At 51.2% G+C, this 21,497-nt stretch overlaps 1 protein-coding gene across 4 annotated transcripts in view; it reads right to left on the bottom strand.

The window, feature by feature from the left end:
- ttc29 (tetratricopeptide repeat domain 29) overlaps positions 1-21,497 on the bottom strand; it is a 666,158-nt gene that overhangs the window by 59,255 nt on the left and 585,406 nt on the right. For all 4 annotated transcript variants that reach the window (XM_038791952.1, XM_038791953.1, XM_038791951.1 and 1 more), the window contains one exon: positions 6,948-6,986. In XM_038791952.1, the coding sequence (XP_038647880.1) occupies positions 6,948-6,986 (39 nt within the window). The remainder of the gene's footprint in view (positions 1-6,947; positions 6,987-21,497) is intronic.

Below are 21,497 nucleotides of genomic sequence, written 5' to 3' on the forward strand. Positions count from 1 at the left end.
GCCTCCGACAGGGAACGGAGCCTCCGACAGAGCACTGAGCCTCTGACAGAGCACTGAGCCACAGACAGAGCACCGAGCCTCCGACAGAGCACCGAGCCTCTGACAGAGCACTGAGCCCCCGACAGAGCACTGAGCCTCCGAAGAGCACCGAGACTCCGACAGAGCACTGAGCCTCCGACAGAGCACCGAGCCTCAGACAGAGCACTGAGCCTCCGACAGAGCACCAAGCCTCCGACAGAGCATCGAGCGTCAGACAGAGCACTGAGCCTCCGACAGAGCAGTGAGCCTCCGACAGAGCACTGAGCCTCCGACAGAGCAGTGAGCCTCCGACAGAGCACTGAGCCTTCGACAGAGCACCGAGGCTCCGACAGAGCACCGAGCCTCCGACAGAGCACCGAGCCTCCGACAGAGCACTGAGCCTCCGACAGAGCACCAAGCCTCCGACAGAGCATCGAGCGTCAGACAGAGCACTGAGCCTCAGACAGAGCACTGAGCCTCAGACAGAGCACTGAGCCTCCAACAGAGCACTGAGCCTCCGACAGAGCACCGAGCCTCAGACAGAGCACTGAGCCTCCGACAGAGCACTGAGCCTCAGACAGAGCACTGAGCATCGGACAGAGCACTGAGCCTCCGACAGAGCAGTGAGCCTCAGACAGAGCACTGAGCCTCCGACAGGGAACTGAGACTTAGACAGAGCACTGAGCCTCCGACAGAACACTGAGCCTCCGACAGAGCACCGAGTCTCAGGCAGGGAACGGAGCCTCCGACAGAGCACTGAGCCACCGACAGAGCACCGAGTCTCAGGCAGGGAACGGAGCCTCCGACAGAGCACTGAGCCTCCAACAGAGCACTGAGTCTCAGACAGAGCACTGAGCCTCAGACAGAGCACCAAGCCTCAGACAGAGCACCAAGCCTCAGACAGAGCACTGAGCCTCCGACAGAGCACTGAGCCTCCGACAGGGAACGGAGCCTCCGACAGAGCACCGAGCCTCCGACAGAGCACCGAGCCTCCGACAGAGCACTGAGCCTCAGACAGAGTACTGAGCCTCCAACAGAGCACTGAGCCTCCGACAGAGCACTGAGCATCAGACAGAGCACTGAGCCTCCGACAGAGCAGTGAGCCTCCGACAGAGCACTGAGCCTCCGACAGGGAACGGAGCCTCCGACAGAGCACCGAGCCTCCGACAGAGCACCGAGCCTCCGACAGAGCACTGAACCTCAGACAGAGTACTGAGCCTCCAACAGAGCACTGAGCCTCCGACAGGGAACGGAGCCTCCGACAGAGCACTGAGCCTCTGACAGAGCACTGAGCCACAGACAGAGCACTGAGCCTCCGACAGGGAACGGAGCCTCCGACAGAGCACTGAGCCTCCGACAGAGCACTGAGCCTCAGACAGAGCACTGAGCCTCCAACAGAGCACCGAGCCTCCGAAGAGCACCGAGACTCCGACAGAGCACTGAGCCTCCGACAGAGCACCGAGCCTCAGACAGAGCACTGAGCCTCCGACAGAGCACCAAGCCTCCGACAGAGCATCGAGCGTCAGACAGAGCACTGTGCCTCCGACAGAGCACTGAGCCTCCGACAGAGCATCGAGCCTCAGACAGAGCACTGAGCCTCAGACAGAGCACTGAGCCTCAGACAGAGCACTGAGCCTCCGACAGAGCACTGAGCCTCCGACAGAGCACTGAGCCTCCAACAGAGCACTGAGCCTCCGACAGAGCACCGAGCCTCCGACAGAGTACTGAGCCTCCGACAGAGCAGTGAGCCTCCGACAGAGCACTGAGCCTCAGACAGAGCACTGAGCCTCAGACAGAGCACTGTGCCTCCGACAGAGCACTGAGCCTCCGACAGAGCACTGAGCCTCCGACAGAGCACCGAGCCTCAGACAGAGCACTGAGCCTCCGACAGAGCAGTGAGCCTCCGACAGAGCACCGAGCCTCAGACAGAGCACTGAGCCTCCGACAGAGCACCGAGCCTCAGACAGAGCACTGAGCCTCCGACAGAGCACTGAGCCTCCGACAGAGCACTGAGCCTCCGACAGAGCATCGAGCCTCAGACAGAGCACTGAGCCTCAGACAGAGCAGTGAGCCTCAGACAGAGCACTGAGCCTCCGACAGGGAACTGAGACTTAGACAGAGCACTGAGCCTCCGACAGAGCACTGAGCCTCCGACAGAGCACTGAGCCTCAGACAGAGCACTGAGCCTCCGACAGAGCACTGAGCCTCCGACAGAGCAGTGAGCCTCCGACAGGGAACGGAGCCTCTGACAGAGCTCCAAGCCTCAGACAGAGCACTGAGCATCAGACAGAGCACTGAGCCTCCGACAGAGCAGTGAGCCTCCGACAGAGCACTGAGCCTCCGACAGGGAACGGAGCCTCCGACAGAGCACCGAGCCTCCGACAGAGCACTGAGCCTCTTACAGAGCCTCCAGCTAGAGCACTGAGCCTCAGACAGAGTACTGAGCCTCCGACAGAGCACTGAGCCTCAGACAGAGCCTCCGACAGAGCACTGAGCCTCCGACAGAGCACTGAGCCTCAGACAGAGCACCGAGCCTCAGACAGAGCACTGAGCCTCAGACAGAGCCTCCAACTAGAGCACTGAGCCTCAGACAGAGCCTCCGACAGAGCACTGAGCCTCCGACAGAGCACTGAGCATCAGACAGAGCACTGAGCCTCCGACAGAGCACTGAGCCTCCGACAGAGCACTGAGCCTCAGACAGAGCACTGAGCCTCCGACAGAGCACGGAGCCTCAGACAGAGCACCGAGCCTCCGACAGAGCACTGAGCATCGGACAGAGCACCGAGCCTCCGACAGAGCACCGAGCCACCGACAGAGCACTGAGCCTCAGACAGAGCACCGAACCTCCGACACGGAACGGAGCCTCCGACAGAGCACTGAGCCTCAGACAGAGCACTGAGCCTCCGTCAGAGCACTGAGCCTCAGACAGAATCTCCGACAGAGCACTGAGCCTCCATCAGGGAACTGAGCCTCAGACAGAGCAGCGAGCCTCAGACAGAGCACTGAGCATCGGACAGAGCACTGAGCCTCCGACAGAGCAGTGAGCCTCCGACAGAGCACCGAGCCTCCGACAGAGCACCGAGCCTCAGACAGAGCACCGAGCCTCCGACAGAGCACCGAGCCTCCGACAGAGCACTGAGCCTCCGACAGAGCACTGGGCCTCAGATGGAGCCTCCGACAGAGCACTGAGGCTCAGACAGAGCACTGAGCCTCAGACAGAGCCCCCGACAGAGCACTGAGCCTCAGACAGAGCAGTGAGCCTCCGACAGAGCACTGAGCTCCGACAGAGCACCGAGCCTCAGACAGAACACTGAGCCTCCGACAGAGCAGTGAGCGTCAGACAGAGCACTGAGCCTCCGACAGAGCACTGAGCCTCCGACAGAGCACCGAGCCTCAGACAGAGCACCGAGCCTCCGACAGAGCACCGAGCCTCAGACAGAGCACCGAGCCTCCGACAGGGAACCGAGCCTCCGACAGAGCACCGAGCCTCCGACAGAGCACTGAGCCTCCGACAGGGAACGGAGCCTCCGACAGAGCACCGAGCCTTCGACAGAGCACTGAGCCTCAGACAGAGCCTCCGACAGACCACTGAGCCTCCATCAGGGAACTGAGCCTCAAACAGAGCACCGAGCCTCAGACAGAGCACTGAGCCTCCGACAGAGCACCGAGCCTCCGACAGAGCACTGAGCCTCAGACAGAGCACTGAGTCTCAGACAGAGCACCGAGCCTCCGACAGAGCACTGAGCCTCCGACAGAGCACTGAGTCTCAGACAGAGCACTGAGTCTCAGACAGAGCACCGAGCCTCAGACAGAGCACCGAGCCTCCGACAGAGCACCGAGCCTCAGACAGAGCACTGAGCCTCCGACAGAGCACCGAGCCTCCGACAGAGCACTGAGCCTCCGACAGAGCACTGAGCCTTCGACAGAGCACTGAGCCTCAGACAGAGCAGTGAGCCTCAGACAGAGCACCGAGCCTCCATCAGGGAACTGAGCCTCAAACAGAGCACCGAGCCTCAGACAGAGCACTGAGTCTCAGACAGAGCACTGAGCCTCCGACAGAGCACTGAGCCTCCGACAGGGAACAGAGCCTCCGACAGAGCACTGAGCCTCCGACAGGGAACGGAGCCTCCAATAGAGCACCGAGCCTCAGACTGAGCACCGAGCCTCCGACAGAGCACTGAGCCTCAGACAGAGCACTGAGCCTCAGACAGAGCACTGAGCCTCAGACAGAGCACTGAGCCTCAGACAGAGCACTGAGCCTCAGACAGAGCACTGAGCCTCAAACAGAGCACCGAGCCTCAGACAGAGCACTGAGCATCGGACAGAGCACTGAGCCTCCGACAGAGCACCGAGCCTCAGACAGAGCACTGAGCCTCCGACAGAGCAGTGAGCCTCAGACAGAGCACTGAGCCTCAGACAGAGCACTGAGCCTCCGACAGAGCACTGAGCCTCCGACAGAGCACTGAGCATCGGACAGAGCACTGAGCCTCCGACAGAGCAGTGAGCCTCAGACAGAGCACTGAGCCTCAGACAGAGCACTGAGCCTCCGACAGAGCACTGAGCCTCCGACAGAGCACTGAGCCTCTGACAGAGCACTGAGCCTCCGACAGAGCACTGAGCCTCCGACAGAGCACCAAGCCTCCGACATAGCATCGAGCCTCAGACAGAGCACTGAGCCTCAGACAGAGCACTGAGCCTCCGACAGAGCACCGAGCCTCCGACAGAGCACTGAGCCTCCATCAGGGAACTGAGCCTCAGACAGAGCACCGAGCCTCCGACAGAGCACTGAGCCTCAGACAGAGCACTGAGCCTCAGACAGAGCACTGAGCCTCCGACAGAGCACCGAGCCTCCGACAGAGCACCGAGCCTCAGACAGAGCACTGAGCCTCCGACCGAGCACTGAGTCTCAGACAGAGCACCGAGCCTCAGACAGAGCACTGAGCCTCCGACAGAGCTCCAAGCCTCCGACAGAGCATCGAGCCTCCGACATAGCAGTGAGCCTCAGACAGAGCAGTGAGCCTCAGACAGAGCACCGAGCCTCCATCAGGGAACTGAGCCTCAAACAGAGCACCGAGCCTCAGACAGAGCACTGAGTCTCAGACAGAGCACTGAGCCTCCGACAGAGCACTGAGCCTCCGACAGGGAACAGAGCCTCCGACAGAGCACTGAGCCTCCAATAGAGCACTGAGTCTCAGACAGAGCACTGAGCCTCAGACAGAGCACTGAGCCTCAGACAGAGCACCAAGCCTCAGACAGAGCACTGAGCCTCCGACAGAGCACTGAGCCTCAGACAGAGCACTGAGCCTCCGACCGAGCACCGAGCCTCCGACAGAGCACCGAGCCTCAGACAGAGCACTGAGCCTCCGACAGAGCTCCAAGCCTCAGACAGAGCACTGAGCATCGGACAGAGCACTGAGCCTCCGACAGAGCAGTGAGCCTCAGACAGAGCACTGAGCCTCCGACAGAGCACCGAGCCTCAGACAGAGCACTGAGCCTCCGACAGAGCACCGAGCCTCAGATAGAGCACCGAGCCTCCGACAGAGCACCGAGCCTCCGACAGAGCACCGAGCCTCAGACAGAGCACTGAGCCTCCGACAGAGCACCGAGCCTCCGACAGAGCACTGAGCCTCCGACAGAGCACCGAGCCTCCGACAGAGCACCGAGCCTCCGACAGAGCACTGAGCCTCAGACAGAGCACTGAGCCTCTGACAGGGCACTGAGCCTCAGACAGAGTCTCCGACAGAGCACTGAGCCTCCATCAGGGAACTGAGCCTCAGACAGAGCACCGAGCCTCAGACAGAGCACTGAGCATCGGACAGAGCACCGAGCCTCAGACAGAGCACTGAGCATCGGACAGAGCACTGAGCCTCCGACAGAGCACCGAGCCTCCGACAGAGCACCGAGCATCTGACAGGGAACCGAGCCTCCAACAGAGCACTGAGCCTCAGACAGAGCACCGAGCCTCCGACAGAGCACCGAGCCTCAGACAGAGCACCGAGCCTCCGACAGAGCACCGAGCCTCAGACAGAGCACTGAGCTTCAGACAGAGCACCGAGCCTCAGACAGAGCACTGAGCCTCCGACACAGCACTGAGCCTCAGGCAGAGCACCGAGCCTCCGACAGAGCACCGAGCATCCGACAGGGAACCGAGCCTCCGACAGAGCACGAGCCTCCGACAGGGAAACGAGCCTCAGAGAGAACACCGAGCCTCCAACAGAGCACCGAGCCTCAGAGAGAACACCGAGCCTCCAACAGAGCACCGAGCCTCAGAGGGAACACCGAGCCTCCAACAGAGCTCTACATGATTTCTGTCGTCCTTTTTTGGTGTTTGCACTGTGGATCAACCACCTCATCGCCAGTTTCTGTGTGGTATTTTTAAAAGTAGGCTTGCAGACCACAAGGGCACAAATAAAGAAGAGCTTTATTGGAACGGTATCTTCTTTAGTGGCTGCTAGACTAGACTGACTGTTAGCCAGCCCAACTGTTGATGCACCGTCAGTACGTCATGCAATTAAACTCTGACACTGACCTTGCTCCAGCTTGGAACAATCATGAATACACAGCATTTATGTATTGTTATCCTGTTCAATCTGAATGTTATAAAATGGTTTGCACAGGTATTGTTCACGCATGCCTTTGCATCTTAGTACCACTAAGTACTTAGTAACACATCTTAGTCCAAACGTAAATGGGGAAGATGTAGACTGAGTGGTCATGGGATGATGTGGCTAGTTAAAGGGTTACTTGATGGAAGTGCGCAAAAGTTGCTCAGAGTACTGAATATTGTCCTTGGTCGTCAGTCATTGGACTCTAGAACTTCTACACAATCCATACCTAGAAACGTCTTATGTGACATGGCCCAATCCCAACACCCCCAACACTCCCCAGGCCCGACCTCACCTCCCCAAAATCTTATCTTATACACTTACCCTTCTCATGACTTGCCAAATACGACAGATGGTGTAAACCTGAAATAAAACAGAAAATACTGAAAAAGGGTAGTTCATGGGTAGTGCGGTTCACTGTCTGCACCTGTCTGTATTGCCCAGCCCTAATTTCCCTTGAATTGAGTGGCTTGACAGACCATTTCAGAGGGCATTTGCTGGAGATCTGGAGTCATGTGTAGGGAGACTAGGTAAAGATGGCAGATTTCCTTCCCTGAAGGACATCAGTGAACCAGATGGGTTTTCATGACAATCGACAATAGTTTCATTGTCATCATCAAACTTTTAATTGCAGATTTTGATTGAATACACATTTCACCATCTGCCATGGTGGGACTTGAACCCCAGTCCTTGGAGCACTACTCTGGGTCTCTGGATTACTAATCCAGTGACAATACCACTACACCATCACCTCCCCGTCTGGCAGCATCTGTGGAGAAAGAAACAGTCTGTTCTTCAGAGCCTACAGGACTTTTTAACTTACCTAGTTTACGTCAGTTAGTGCCATAATAAAGGGGCTTATCTTCCTTTGCTCCGATGCTGCAGCCCTGGAAAGAAGACTGTGGGAACTCACTGCACTACACAGATCTTGCCTGGTCTGAGTCAGAAGGTCCGGCAAGATAAGAGTGGCTGGCTTTCAAGGTAGGAAGCTATGAGCAGGATGGCAATCCAAGTCGTTTGTCACTCTACTGGAAGTTATAGGCCTTTACCATTCTCAGCTAGCAGGCAGCCCTTATGCAATTTACATTGCAGCTATAAATGAAGCATGTACATCATGCTGCAATGATACATTTTACTGATGCTAAAAGGAAGCAACATTCTTTCCATTAGTAAACTGTAGTGATTGGTAATTAAATATTCAATTGTCGTAAAAAATCATCTAGTTCACTGATGTGCTTTCAGGAAGGAGATCTGCCGTCCTCATCTGGTCTGTCCTACATGTGACTCCAGACCCACAGCATCGTGATAGAATTTTAACTGCCCTCTGATAATGTCAAGCCACACAATTCAAGGGAATTTAGGGATGGGCAACAAAATTGGAATTCCATGACATCCCAAGAAAGAATAAAGAAAACAAAATAAGGGCCAAACTTCAAATATGAAATAGCCCCAAGTTTGTTTTTGACACTCCAATCCTGTTAAATTGCCACAAATCATTGAACAAAATATTAATTTAGACAATTAACTTTTCTATTATATGACCATGAGTATGTCCCATCCAGGAGGCGTGAAGAAGAATATTTATTTTGTTATGACACCCTAGGCTAGTGTGCAGTCAATTCCAGACCCACTTGACCTGGAGTCACGAAGCAATTGAAATTAACTATTCATTTTTAAAACTGCCCAAAAGTCTTTGGTCTTTGCTTGCCCAATGACTACAGTTACAAGGTTTGTAAATTTAAACACAATAGATTTTTATTAATAACAATAAGTATAATTAAATACAACGGGTTAAGTATTATCTAATTCCTAACCTCCCTTCCTAAACTCACCCCACCATCTACACACACACACAAGACAAACACAGAATGGAAAGAGGAATGTAAAAATAAATATGAACCGTGAAAGGATAAAAGTCTCTCTTTCAATGGCCGTTTTCCAGTTTTATTTTTCTGCAGTCTACATTTTCAGTTGCATGAGGTCTTTGCTTTCAGTCTGTAATGGTTTCCACTGTAGATTCACCAAGATTCCATGACCTCGCTGAAATTCAGAAACAACAGGCAGGAAATCTTTTTGGGAGAGAGAGAGCAACCCACAGCTCCTTCTCTCAGCGTCCAGGCGCATTCTATCTCTCCAGGTTCTCTGAAAACATCCCACCAGACTGAACCCAATCACTGTCTGTCACCGGGCAGAATACAGTCTTTGGCTAATCCATTGGCCACAGCCAACCAATTGAAGCAAATACCGCTGATCTCTCGGGTGCCATAAAGTCTGAGTTCTTCTGTTCAAAATCTGAATCTTCATAGCACAGTGCACTATTTTGAAACTTTTGAGCTCCTCACTTCCTCCTTTTGACTTAAAGGTATATGTCCATTAACTATCCATGGATCAAAAATGTTCATGACAAAGTAAAATAAATGAAAATAAAGCAATCAACAGAAAGCGTCCTTACATGCTACCCTCCCTAAAAGGAATGAAACATCAGAGCAAGGATGTTTCATTAAGAGGTATGCAAAACCTAAATCGCAAACATGTATCCATTCATCCTTCCTCGTTATATAGGACCCCCCCCCCCAAAGGAGGGTCATTCTGTGAACTGTTAACTTCTTCTCCTACCTCAGTCTTCCTATCTCTGTCCTCTTCCACGACTTCTATCACCCGACACACTTGTTCCTTCCTATCCTCTTACCTACGTTGATATTACTTCAACATATTTATGTGGCATACTCAGACTGGTGTATCTATTAGCTAAGTAATCTCACTCATCCTACTAACTACCTTATAGGGACTGCCGAATTTTGCTTTCTGAGGTTCACCATGCAATGGCAACAATACCAGTACCTATAATAGTAATAACCTTTATTAGTTTCACAGGTAGGCTTACATTGACATTGCAATGAAGTTACTGTGAAAATCCCTGAGTCGCCACACTATGGCACCTGTTCGGGTACACAGAGGGAGAATTCAGAATGTCCAATTTACCTAACAAGCACGTCGTTTAGGACTTGTGGGAGGAAACCGGAGCACCTGAGGAAACGCGTGCAGATACAGGGAGACCGTGCAGATAGTGAACCAAGCCGGGAATTGAACCCGAATCCCTGGCATTGTGAAACAACAGTGCCAACCACGATGCCACCACTCATCTCCAGCTTGGAATGATCTGGACCTGGCACATTTGTCTGCCCACATTTTCATTCTTGCTCCTGAAATCTTTAAATGCTCTCGGGCTACTTGAAGATCTCTAGTGAGTTTTCCAGAAATATGGACACAAATTCAACATTGAGGATTTGTCTCGTTTTTTTAGAAACTTTTCTTTCATCAAGTTAAAATGGGGTAAACCAGTAGGTTTGTTCAGAGAATCGCTAGTGGCAAATAATAACAAATCCAATCCCTTGTCCGAATCTCTTGACTATTCATGGCAACGGACCCCAATCATGATTCTGATAGTCTGATATCTCTCCAAAGATTCCTGAGTTTGTGGGTGATAGGCAATCAATTTTAATTGTTTGATACAAATTAAGCCCTGGAAAATTTTATACGTACAGTTAAAACCCTGATCAGATTGTACTTCTAAGGGTAAGCCATAGCGTGTGAAAAACTGCATCAATGTTTTACGACTACCTTAGCTGTAACTGTTCACAAAGGTAAGGGCACGATTTAACCACCCCATCTGAGAGAAGGTGGGATACGTAAGGGTGTGGAAAGCTTGGGGGGATTTGAGGTTCCCAGGATGGAAGCCCTAACTGATTGCCAGACTCTCTCATTCTCCAATTGCTTCCAGCTCAAACATCGCTTCCTGGTGGCGATCCCGTGGAGGCTGCCCTCGCGTTGGTGGTGGCAGCCGAAGCAGGCAGACACCAAAGAAGGCAGCAGCAGCAATGCAGGAAGGGGTTCTCCTCTTTGAATGTTCAAATTGTTTGTGATCACTGCCTCTGTATTATGCATGTGTGTGCCCGCAACCCTGGGAGCGAGAATGGCAGCTACATTCTGGGGCACTCGGAGATTGCCGGTGGCTTTGAGGATCACCCCAGGTTGATGGGCTGGTTCATGGGGACAAGGGAAACCCACTGAGTTCATGGCGAACGATGCCGGTGTAGAGGCCTGAGACCGAGGCAGGGGCCCGATACAATGAGGCCAAGGTTGCCAGACATGCGGTTATTGAGCGGTGCATCGGACTGCTGAAAATATGGTTCTGATTTCTGGACCGCTCTGGTGGTGCCCTGCAGGACACCCCCCAGAGGGTCTCCAGCTTTTTGGTGGTCTGCTGTGCCCTCCGCAACCTGGCACAGTTATGGGTGACATGTTGGAGTAGGAGGAACATGGGGCCTTGTCTCAGGATCAGAAGAGGCTGGAGGAGGAGCCCTATGAAGAGCCAGAGGATGGAGGATAAGCGGCGGCAAGGATCCGACTTGCCAGGAGGAGCAAATATGGCCTCAGCGTCTCCAGAATCTCATAAGACAAGGCTGTGTTCATCAACTCAACTGCCGGGAGCAGAGGGCAACAGGGAGTGGGGGTGCAGGCAGGCCCGTTGTGAAGATTAACATGACAGAGGTCTCACAAGTATCAGGTTTCACGTGTTTCAATAGTGAATATTTTACATTTCCATTCCCCCCAGCTACAGATAATGAACCTCCCTGTGCCCATTCAGTGCTCCTTACTCTTCTTGATCTTTCATGGTCTAGTGCTACATCTAAGTGTGTCCCCAGAATGCATATCAGAAATAGAGGCAGCCTGCTTCTTTCCATGCCCTGTGGCCTTTGATGCCTCCTCTGGAGGGCCAGGAGCCAGAGGGCCCCAGCCAATTTACCGGTTTCACTGGCATCGCCATGCCACCCTGTTCTGCCCGCTGCCGGTGTCAGGAGGGGGGATTCAGAAGAACAAGACCCCTGTCATCTCTTTCGTGGCAGGCTCCATGTTGGCCTCCAGCGCTTCCTCCTCGCTGATGATGCCCATAGGGCTGAGGGAGATTCCATGGAAGGGTAGCTGGAGTGGGCTCCAAAAGCCTCTGAGTCACCTGGCTCTGCCAGTCCTGGAGGCTCCCCATAGACTGCACCATATGACAACGCCCTCAGTGATGAGCCTCAGTGACTGGGCCATGTTCTGCAGTATCTCGACAATGTCCACTTGCGTCTAGGATATGTCCCCCATAGCCTGGGACATGATGTAGAGGCCCTCAGCCATGGCTGACACAGACTGAACCATGTCTGCGGCATTACCACTTAAGGTGCGGTTGTTAAGTTCCAGGGGCGAAATTCTCCGCCCCCCACGACGGGTGGGAGAATAGCGGGAGGGCCTTCCCGACATTTTTCCCGCCCTCCCGCTATTCTCCCACCCCCCCCCGCCGAAGTCCCGACCCGAATCGCTGCCGCCGTTTTTTTACGGCCGGCAGCGATTCTCAGCTGTTGGATGGGCCGAAGTCCCAGCCCTTTCCGCCGTTTTCACGAACGGCAAACACACCTGGTCTTGCCGTTCGTAAAAACGGCGTCACCAACTCGCTTTTTATAACCATGGCACCGATTGGCATGGCAGTACCACGGCCGTGCCAAGGGTGCCATGGACCCGCGATCGGTGGGCACCGATCGCGGGCAGCGGGCCCGATGCCCGCGCACTACTTGTCCTTCCCCCGCCCCGCAGTATCCATTCGCGGGGCGGCTGAGGGGCAACCCGGCCCGCGCATGCGTGGGTTTCGCGCAAAAACGCGATGACGTCACCCGCGCATGCGCGGGTTGGAGTCTTCCAAACTGCGCATGCGCAGCTGACGTCATATGACGCGTCAGCCGGCGCTAACTCCGGTAAGCGGGCTTAACGATTTTCGTTAAGCCCGTCTTGCCGGAGCCTACGGCGTCGGGCTGCTAGCCCCGACCGGGGACCAGAATCGGTCCCCCGTCGGGAAGGGGCGCGCTGCCGTAAAACCCGCCCGGGTTTTACGGCAGCTTTACGATTTCTCCCGTTTTGGGAGAATCTCGCCCCAGGTTTTTCACTGCGGTTACCATCCTAATAGTGTTATCCATTTTGGCTGAAAAAATAGAAAGACAAATTATTATCTAAATGGAAAGCAGATTCAAGATGCGCCTGGGCAGAGGGATCTGGGTGTCTTTGTTCATGAATCACAGAAAGTCGGTATGCAGGTACACCATGTAATTAAAAAGGCAAATAGAAGTTAGCATGAATTGCAAAAGGAATGTAGTATAAAAGTAAGGAGGTGTTGTTGCAATTGTATACGGTGTTGGTGAGATCACATTTGGAGTATTGTGTCCAGTTTTGGTCTCCTTATTTGAGGAAGGATGTGTTGGAATTGGAGGCAGTTTAGAGGAGGTTAATTCCAGGGATGAAAGGTTGACGTATTGAAGAGAGATTAAACAGTTTGGGCTTAAATGCTCTGGAACTTAGAAGCGTGAGGGAGACCTAATCGAGGGGTATAAGATACTAAATGGGACTGATAAAGTAAATGTAGAGCAAATTTTCCCCCTTGTGGGGCAATCTAGAACGAGAGGTCATGGATATAGGTTGAGAGGCGGCGGATCCTGATGCTGCTCTCTGACTTCCCCCCACAAGTCCCGAAAGACATGCTGTTAGGTAATTTGGACATTCTGAATTCTCCCTCTGTGTATCCGAACAGGCGCCGGAATGTGGCGACTAGGGGCTTTTCACAGTAACAATATTGTAAGCCTACTTGTGACAATAAAAGATTATTATTATCAGGCAACATTGAATGTCAGGATTTCCATTATGTGATTGGTGGTTTTGGGGGGGGGGGGGGGGGGGGGGGGGTGGAGACAATTTGAATGGGAAATCGCACTGGCATAAACCACACTTTGGGACTCCTGCAGGACTTTCCACTCCTGCTGCTGATCCCGCCCCCATGAAAACGTAAGTGCACAATCCCCTCCCTTGCATTCTATAAACATTCCAGCCAAGCTAACACAATGCATTAACAGAAAGGATGCCTGCACTAGCCAGCGATGAACAAAGACAGAGCTATATGTGACACTTCATCTCCAATGTTGTGTTAATGGTTAGCTGCTCAAAGCACAATGGGTTTGAACAAGGGGCCTTGCTAGTTGACTGGCTCGACCTGAAACCACACTGTCACAAGAGCTGTTTGAAAATCTTTAAATACACAGCTTTTGAATTTCATCTTCAGTTGTGGTTTAATCTCCGAAGGGAACTTGATTCCAGGCTAACAGCTTGCCTTTGACCTCCATCTCCCTCCAAGTCTGATTTCATGGAACCATGACCCCATGAATAAGATTAAATACATTTAATACATGACAAATATTTCATAATGAGTTGTAGAAAATGCTTAATAATTTATATATTACTAGAACGATCATCAACTTTAAATAGTAAAAACAAAACAAATATTTGTAATTTGTACACAGACGCAGTGAATGACTCTCACAGTCAATGCTGTGTGCCATCAGCATGCACCTAACTTCACTTGCCCTGGCTGCACATGCGTCTCACTTTAGCCATACCGGTAGGAAAAAAAATTACACGGACAGAAATCAGCTGAATGTGTCAACCCTGCGCATGGGCAGCAGTCAACAAAATGTCTCATGAGCCACACTCAGAACCCAGATGAGCCGCATGTTGCCCCCGGGCAGTAGGTTGCCCACCACTGGCTTATAATATTTGGATTTCCCTATCTGCTGCTGAAGGTTAATTCCCCACTATTCAATGCAACAGTCAGAATTTTTCAAATCGATATAAATATGCCATAGGAAAGTTACCTAGACACAATGAACCAACTTGATTTTTTCTGCCTTTTTAAGGCAGCACGGTAGCACAGTGGTTAGCACAATTGCTTCACAGCTCCAGGGTCCCAGGTTCGATTCCCGGTTTGGGTCACTGTCTGTGCGGAGTCTGCATGTTCTCCCCGTGTGCGCGTGGGTTTCCTCCGGGTGCTCCGATTTCCTCCCACAGTCCAAAGATGTGCAGGTTAGGTGGATTGGCCATGCTAAATTGCCCTTAGTGTCCGAAATTGCCCTTAGTGTTGGGTGGGGTACTGAGTTATGGGGATAGGGTGGAGATGTGGGCTTGGGTAGGGTGATCTTTCCAAGAGCCGGTGCAGACTCGATGGGCTGAATGGCCTCCTTCTGCACTGTAAATTCTATGAAATTCTATGAAATTTGACTAGAACTTTCCCTTATGGAACACTGCATTGTGAACAGAGTGTAAAAGTTGGAAATTTGGTGCACAGGGGGAGAGAGGTGCTGCTTTTTGTTTTCAATATTCAGAGTGGTCTATGCATACAGTAAGCAGTCAAAATATTTTTGCATTGTTTTGGCACTGTGTGAAAGTTAGTGTGTCGCAAAAGAAAACTGACAACAAATTTAAAAATACCTATGAATGATAGCTAGATTAAGATTTGGCAGGACAGGTTCTGTGCCTGGATTGCAGGTTTGTGGGAGCTTAGGGATAATGAAACTGTCCAGAGTGAACACATTTACAGTGGATGCCTCTGTCTTTCATCTCTCTGCCTCAGAGCCATTGAGTTGGAGTGTAAGTCAGAGACATTCTGAAAGATGGGGATGGAGAAGTATCTGCACAGTTTACTCCAGACCTTTATCACATGTTGCGGAGAGGTTCAGGATCAGAATGGGGTTGGGGTGACCAAACATGTGCAGAGTAAGGGGAACATGGGTGTGATAGAGAATGAGTGAAGTGGTGGAAAGGAAGGCCCGTAATCAACCCGTCCCTCCACCCCAAGCAGCCGACATCTGACAGAAATCAAAGTGTGGTATCACAGGAAAGCAGATAAGTGGTTGATGGATATTTAACATTCTCCTTCGGGGAGCAGGGAGAACCAGACCTGCAGGAGACTTCTCTTCTTGGGAGCAGATAAGAGAGGGCAAGGCCTGGAGCCTTAGCTTACTTTTGGGGAGCAGAGTGAACCAGACATGACCTACTGAGGAGAGGGCTGAGTTAAAAAAAAATCAGTGATATCGCAGGAAACCCATAAGTTCATTGGCTGGTGAGAAATTGCTGTTCGGGAGTGTCTTTAAATGGCTGCAAATTAGAAAATTCATATTTCTTTAAAGAGATAACTACTTAGATTTAAGTAAGAAACACAGGCAAGAGGGAAGTTAAGTCAAGGCCAAATAAAATCAAGTGATACAAGTAAACTAAGGTAAAATAAGGTTAACGTAAGTGGAGTGAAGTTTAGGCATGGTAGGGCAGCTTGGTTATGTGGCAAGTGTGTCCTAGAGTATGGTAGATATCGTGGAATCTGTCGGTGGCCTAAATGACCACATATGCAGGAAGTATCTCCAGTTGCAGAAATCTGAGCTCCTGGTTTTGGAGCTGGTGCAGCGGCTGGAGTCACTGTGGCACATCGGTGAGGCTGACAGCTACGTGAATTAACATTAGGAGAGGTGGTGATCTGCAGCTTTGGAGCATGGAGGCAGAAACGGAATGGGTGACCACCAGGCAGTCCAACAGGACTTGGCAGGTAGTGCAGGAATCCCCTAGGCCCTGCTCACTAGTTAGTATTCCATTTTGGATACTGGTCTATTTGGATACTTTTCCATTTTGGTTCCTCAAAGGAGCGCAGTCAGAGACAAGTTTGTGGCACCATGGGTAGCTTAGCTGTACAAGAGGAGAGGAAGAAGAAAGGAAGAGCAGTAGTGATAGGGGGTTTATTAATAATAAGAATCTTTATTATTGCCACAAGTAGGCTTACATTGACACTGCAATGAGGTTACTGTGAAAAGTCCCTAGTCGCCACATTCCTGCGCCTGTTCCGGTGCACTGAAGGAGAATTCAGAATGTCCAAATTACCTAACAGCACATCTTTTGGGACTTGTGGGAGGAAACCAGAGCACCCGGAGGAACCAGGGAGAATGTGCAGACTCCATACAGACAGTGACCCAAGCCAGGAATCGAACCTGGGACCCTGGAGCTGTGAAGTGACAGTGCTAACCACTGTGCTACCTTGCCGCAGGCGGGTGTTTCTGTGGCAATAGATGTGACACCAGAATGGTATGTTGCCTCCCTGGTGCCAGGGTCAAGGATGTTATGGAGTGGCTGCAGCCTGCAGGCTATTCTTGTGGAGCAGGATGAACAGCCAGAGGTCATGGTTCACATTGCTACCAATGACTTAGGTAGGAAAGGAGACAAGGTCCTGAAAGCAGATTTTTAGGAGCTAGGAAGGGGGTTGAAAAGCAGGTCCTCTAAACCAGTAATCTCAGGATTACTCCCAGTCCCACATTTGAGTGAGCAGAACAATAGGACGACTGAGAATTGATCATCTGGCTGGAAAGCTGGTGCAGGAAGGAGGGCATATTCCTGAGGCATTGAGATTGGTCCTGGGGAAGGTAGGTGCGGTAATGCAGCCCCTTTACAGGAAAAGAGTAGAGCAACAATCGGAAATGGTCGGCTGAATCTTTCACTCCTGCCAGCAGGAGGAATCATTGTGAATAGGGCATCTTAATTTGGTGTGAATGAAAATAAGTTTCCCGTCAGCAGAAAATGTTTCGGATTTTGTTCTACCGACTTTCAAGGTGGGTGAAAGGTGGGTTGAGTGTCACACTGACCGATGTTTGGAAACACATATGAATACAAACACATATGAATCATGTATGTGACTTCTGCAGTCATGTTTTAAATAAATCCTGGTTTGCAAGGCAGTCAAGCTTTGTGACTACAAGTGATAATTAAAGCGTCGTAAAAGGTTGGTTAATGGAGTTTGTTTATAGAGAGAGTGTTCCCTGGGCAGTAGATAATTAGAGGCATGGGGCTGGATTCTCCAAAAATGGGGTTATGTCCCTACACCGGCGTAAAAATACTGGCGTTTCACACCAGACTTTCCTTAAAAACATTTACAGCTATTCGCCTACATTGAGGGGGCTGGCAGGGCCCCAGGGTGCTTCTCGCAACTTCAGCTGCAGATTTGGACCCCCGCACGTCTGGTTACAAGTCCGCGCATGCGCAGCCGGTGGCCTGCAGTGGCTGAGCCAAACGCGATGGCGGACTCAGCCAGCGGATCTGGACCAACAAAGAAGGCCCCAATGATCTGCCCCGCACCGCTCTATCAAACCTGCCCCGGCCACCCATAAGGTTCCCCCGAACTTGATCCCCCCCCCCCCCACCCATCCACCAGGACTTAATCCGCAGCTTCCGCGCAAGAGTCCCAACCGGCCAGAGCTGGTTAGAACCACGCCGTCGGGAATTTGGACGGTCGAGACCGGAGTATCGCTGGGAGGGCCTCTGGCAATGGCCCCCCAGCCACGCCGCATAATTCGCGCGTGAACGATTCTCCGGGGATTCTCGCGTAAAGGTCAATTCCCTGCGCCAAACGTGATTTTGGTGCGGGAGAGGAGAATCCAGCCCATTGTGATTTTGCTCAGTGAGATGATGTAGTTAATGGAAGGCCTATGGACAGAGCAGAGGTTTCTGAACAGGCTGGCAGTTTAATTGGTAGTTTGACTAAGGCACGAATCTGTAAGATGTTTCCTGGCTTATGTCTCTCGCAAAGTGGTTTATCCAAGACGTCTCAATAAACCATGTATTCCTGGGTTGGCTAATTGTGTTTAAAAGTGGATTTTGACCTAAGATGGGCTTTGCTTGAGTGGAAATAAAAGACAGAATTTTGGAGTTAATGTTTGTTATTGTTAAGCATAGTTTAACTGGAGATTGTAAGCTGCTTTTCTGTATGAGGTTAAAATTAGTAATACTATGTCAGCAGTAAAGTTTGTTTTAATATACCTATGCCTATTTGTGCATGGAATCATTCCTGGAGCAAAGTATTAACATAGAACATAGAACAGTACAGCACAGAACAGGCCCTTCGGCCCTCGATGTTGTGCCGAGCAATGATCACCCTACTTAAACCCACGTAACCCGTATACCCGTAACCCAACAATCCCCCCATTAACCTTACACTACGGGCAATTTAGCATGGCCAATCCACCTAACCCGCACATCTTTGGACTGTGGGAGGAAACCGGAGCACCCGAAGGAAACCCACGCACACACGGGGAGGACGTGCAGACTCCACACAGACAGTGACCCAGCCGGGAATCGAACCTGAGACCACTAGAGCTGTGAAGCATTGATGCTAACCACCATGCTACCGTGAGGCCCTCGCAGTCTTTCCTCACAGTCTTACAAGTCAAACAAAATATTGGGGTTTCAGTCTGGTATTCTTGCAAATGTTGGTATCTGGTTCAGGTTCTTAATATTCCTCTGCAAAAGTGGGTCCCAGGAAATAAAGTTTGAAAAATACTGCCATAGAGGATATGGGAGGAACATTGTGAGTGACAGGGTGAGGTTGGAAATGGGTGGTCGCGCTCACATAGGTAAGACGCATCATGTTCATCTTTAGTGATCAATGACCCAGGAGGAAAAACAAACTTGAAAATATTATAAGGGAGTTCTCAAGGCATTTAGGAGGAGTTCAGCTCTCCTATTTTGGGCCAATTGAAATGGTACCAATTAATTAACTGCTCAAGGCATGGAGAGCAAAGCTCAGATGAGTATTTGGTCAAAGGTCCACTGAAGGAACTTTGCTCCTATACTAGTGGTGTGCATTTATGTGAGAATACATTAAGTGAATCCATTTCATTTGGTCTGAATGGCCCTCTGTTCCTGACGGAAGCATATTAAAAGGGAAGGAGAATCAAACAACAAAGAACGACGCTGTTGGACAGAAGCTACGAGAACAATACAAACCTCAATATTCCCAAGGCATCATGTTTACCGTCATGACATTAGTACAGGCTATTGTGGCGATAGTGACTGTCTACATTAATGGAGCCAAGTTGACAATGGCCCGGCTGAGTATTCATCCTAATCAAAATTCTCGTTTTGAATGACTAGTCATGTTTGTACAGGAAACCCATAGTTAACAGTAGAAATGGCAATGAAGGCTTATGAACCCCCAGGAATTTGAGGTCGCAGTGACCAATAGAGCAGGGCAGTGTCCCATTGGGAAGAGGAAATTCGGAAATATGGAGCGAATTTTGTGCAAATGACGAAACAGGTCCCGGAAGTATAGGGCATACTTAGTGGGAGAACCTGACTGAGATTCATAAGAAAAGCTTAGGAAAAGCTTGTAAGCCGATGGCAATCGTGTCCTGCTTGGCACAATTGCGAGGCACTGAGGAGGTCATGAAGACGCTCCGTAGAGAGATCCAGGAGAAAGAGAAGAATAGTGAGAGAGACGTTAGTGAGTACGATAAAGTTAACAGGCAACTGAGAGAGCAGTTAGCGGCGAAGGACAAGGAGATGGCTGATGTCAAACGGGCACACCAATCTTGTCTCGCTCACCTAAGCAGCTTTCAGTCACAATATGATAAGGCCTACCAAGACACGCAACGCGCGGTGTTGGTACGAGAAGAGACAGAACACCAAGTCGAGCAATTAAAGAAACAATGTCATAATTTAAAAGCAATCATACGAGCACTCCACAGTTGTATGACGGAACAAAGGCAGACCACGCCAAATGCCGAAAGCAAATTGCAGACCTGCAATCCCTGCTTTCTATACAAAATGGTTTCCAGAATACATTTCATAGAATTTACAGTGCAGAAGGAGGCCATTCGGCCCATCGACTCTCCACCGGCTCCCGGAAAGAGCACCCCACCCAAGGTCAACACCTCCACCCTATCCCCACAACCCAGTAACCCCACCCAACACCAAGGGCAATTTTGGACACTAAGGGCAATTTATCATGGCCAATCCACCTAACCTGCACATCTTTGGACTGTGGGAGGAAACCGGAGCACCCGGAGGAAACCCACGCACACACGGGGAGAACGTGCAGACTCCGCACAGACAGTGACCCAAGCCGGAATCGAACATGGGACCCTGGAGCTGTGAAGCAATTGTGCTATCAACAATGCTACCTGGCTGCCCCCAGTTTGGACCCCAGTTAGATCAGGAAAATGGCCCCGATTGGCAGGAGTTAAATGAAACTGCCCATCGATATGTACATGGAACATGTACTCAGGATAAACCTCAGAAAAGAAAAGCACCCCCACCCCCGACTGCACAGGTAGAGCACAATCCTATGAACCCTGTCACCACACAGCGCAGGGCCAGAACAGACGGAGACCCCAATTTTCTGTACACCACCCCATTAACTGTCACTCAATTAAGAGACGCGTGTGATAAGATAACACAATTCCAACCCACATCGGACCCACACCATTACTTTGCAAGAGTCAAAAAACAGGCGACCATGTACGGCCTGGATGAAAGAGAGCAAGTGAAGCTCACAGTTTTGAGCCTCGATCCCTCAGTCGTGGCAGCCCTTCCCAACCCACAGAATGTAGGAGGAGGCACCCCCAAGAAATGCATGCTGCGATCCTAGATGCGATCAGCTACAATAAGGGAGATCCCGTAAAGGCCTCACTATATGTAGGCAGAAAATAACCGAGCACCCAACAGCGTTTGCTGGATGCCTTTGGACTCATTTCACAGCGGTATTTGGAGAGTTAGCCTGCGCCCATTTGACCCCAGAGAATATGGCTAAATGGACTCGAATCCTAGTCTCTCATGCGACCGAAGCAGGACAGAGCTTACGCCAATTATGACCCTTCAGACGAGACCCACAATGAGAAATGGGTACTAAAGTGATTATCCCGAACTTGGGAACAGTCCATTCAGGGAAAATCAGATTACGGCAAAGCAGAGAAAGAGCAGGCAGATGCTAACATGCATCCAGTCAGGACGCATCAGAAACAAGGGAAGAAATAGCCCACAGCAGCCTCAATCCCACGAGTGTTACAATTGCGGACAGTTAGGACATTACGCCCGAGAGTGCAATGCCCCCCAGAAACAGCAGCGAAACCAGCAGGCAAATACCCTGAATAAGAATAGAGCCAAGCCCATTCATAGTGTTAGTGCCTGTTGCGAGAATGCAGACAT

The sequence above is a fragment of the Scyliorhinus canicula genome, chromosome 3 (genome assembly GCF_902713615.1).
Source record: "Scyliorhinus canicula chromosome 3, sScyCan1.1, whole genome shotgun sequence".
NCBI classification, from domain to species: Eukaryota; Metazoa; Chordata; class Chondrichthyes; order Carcharhiniformes; family Scyliorhinidae; genus Scyliorhinus; species Scyliorhinus canicula.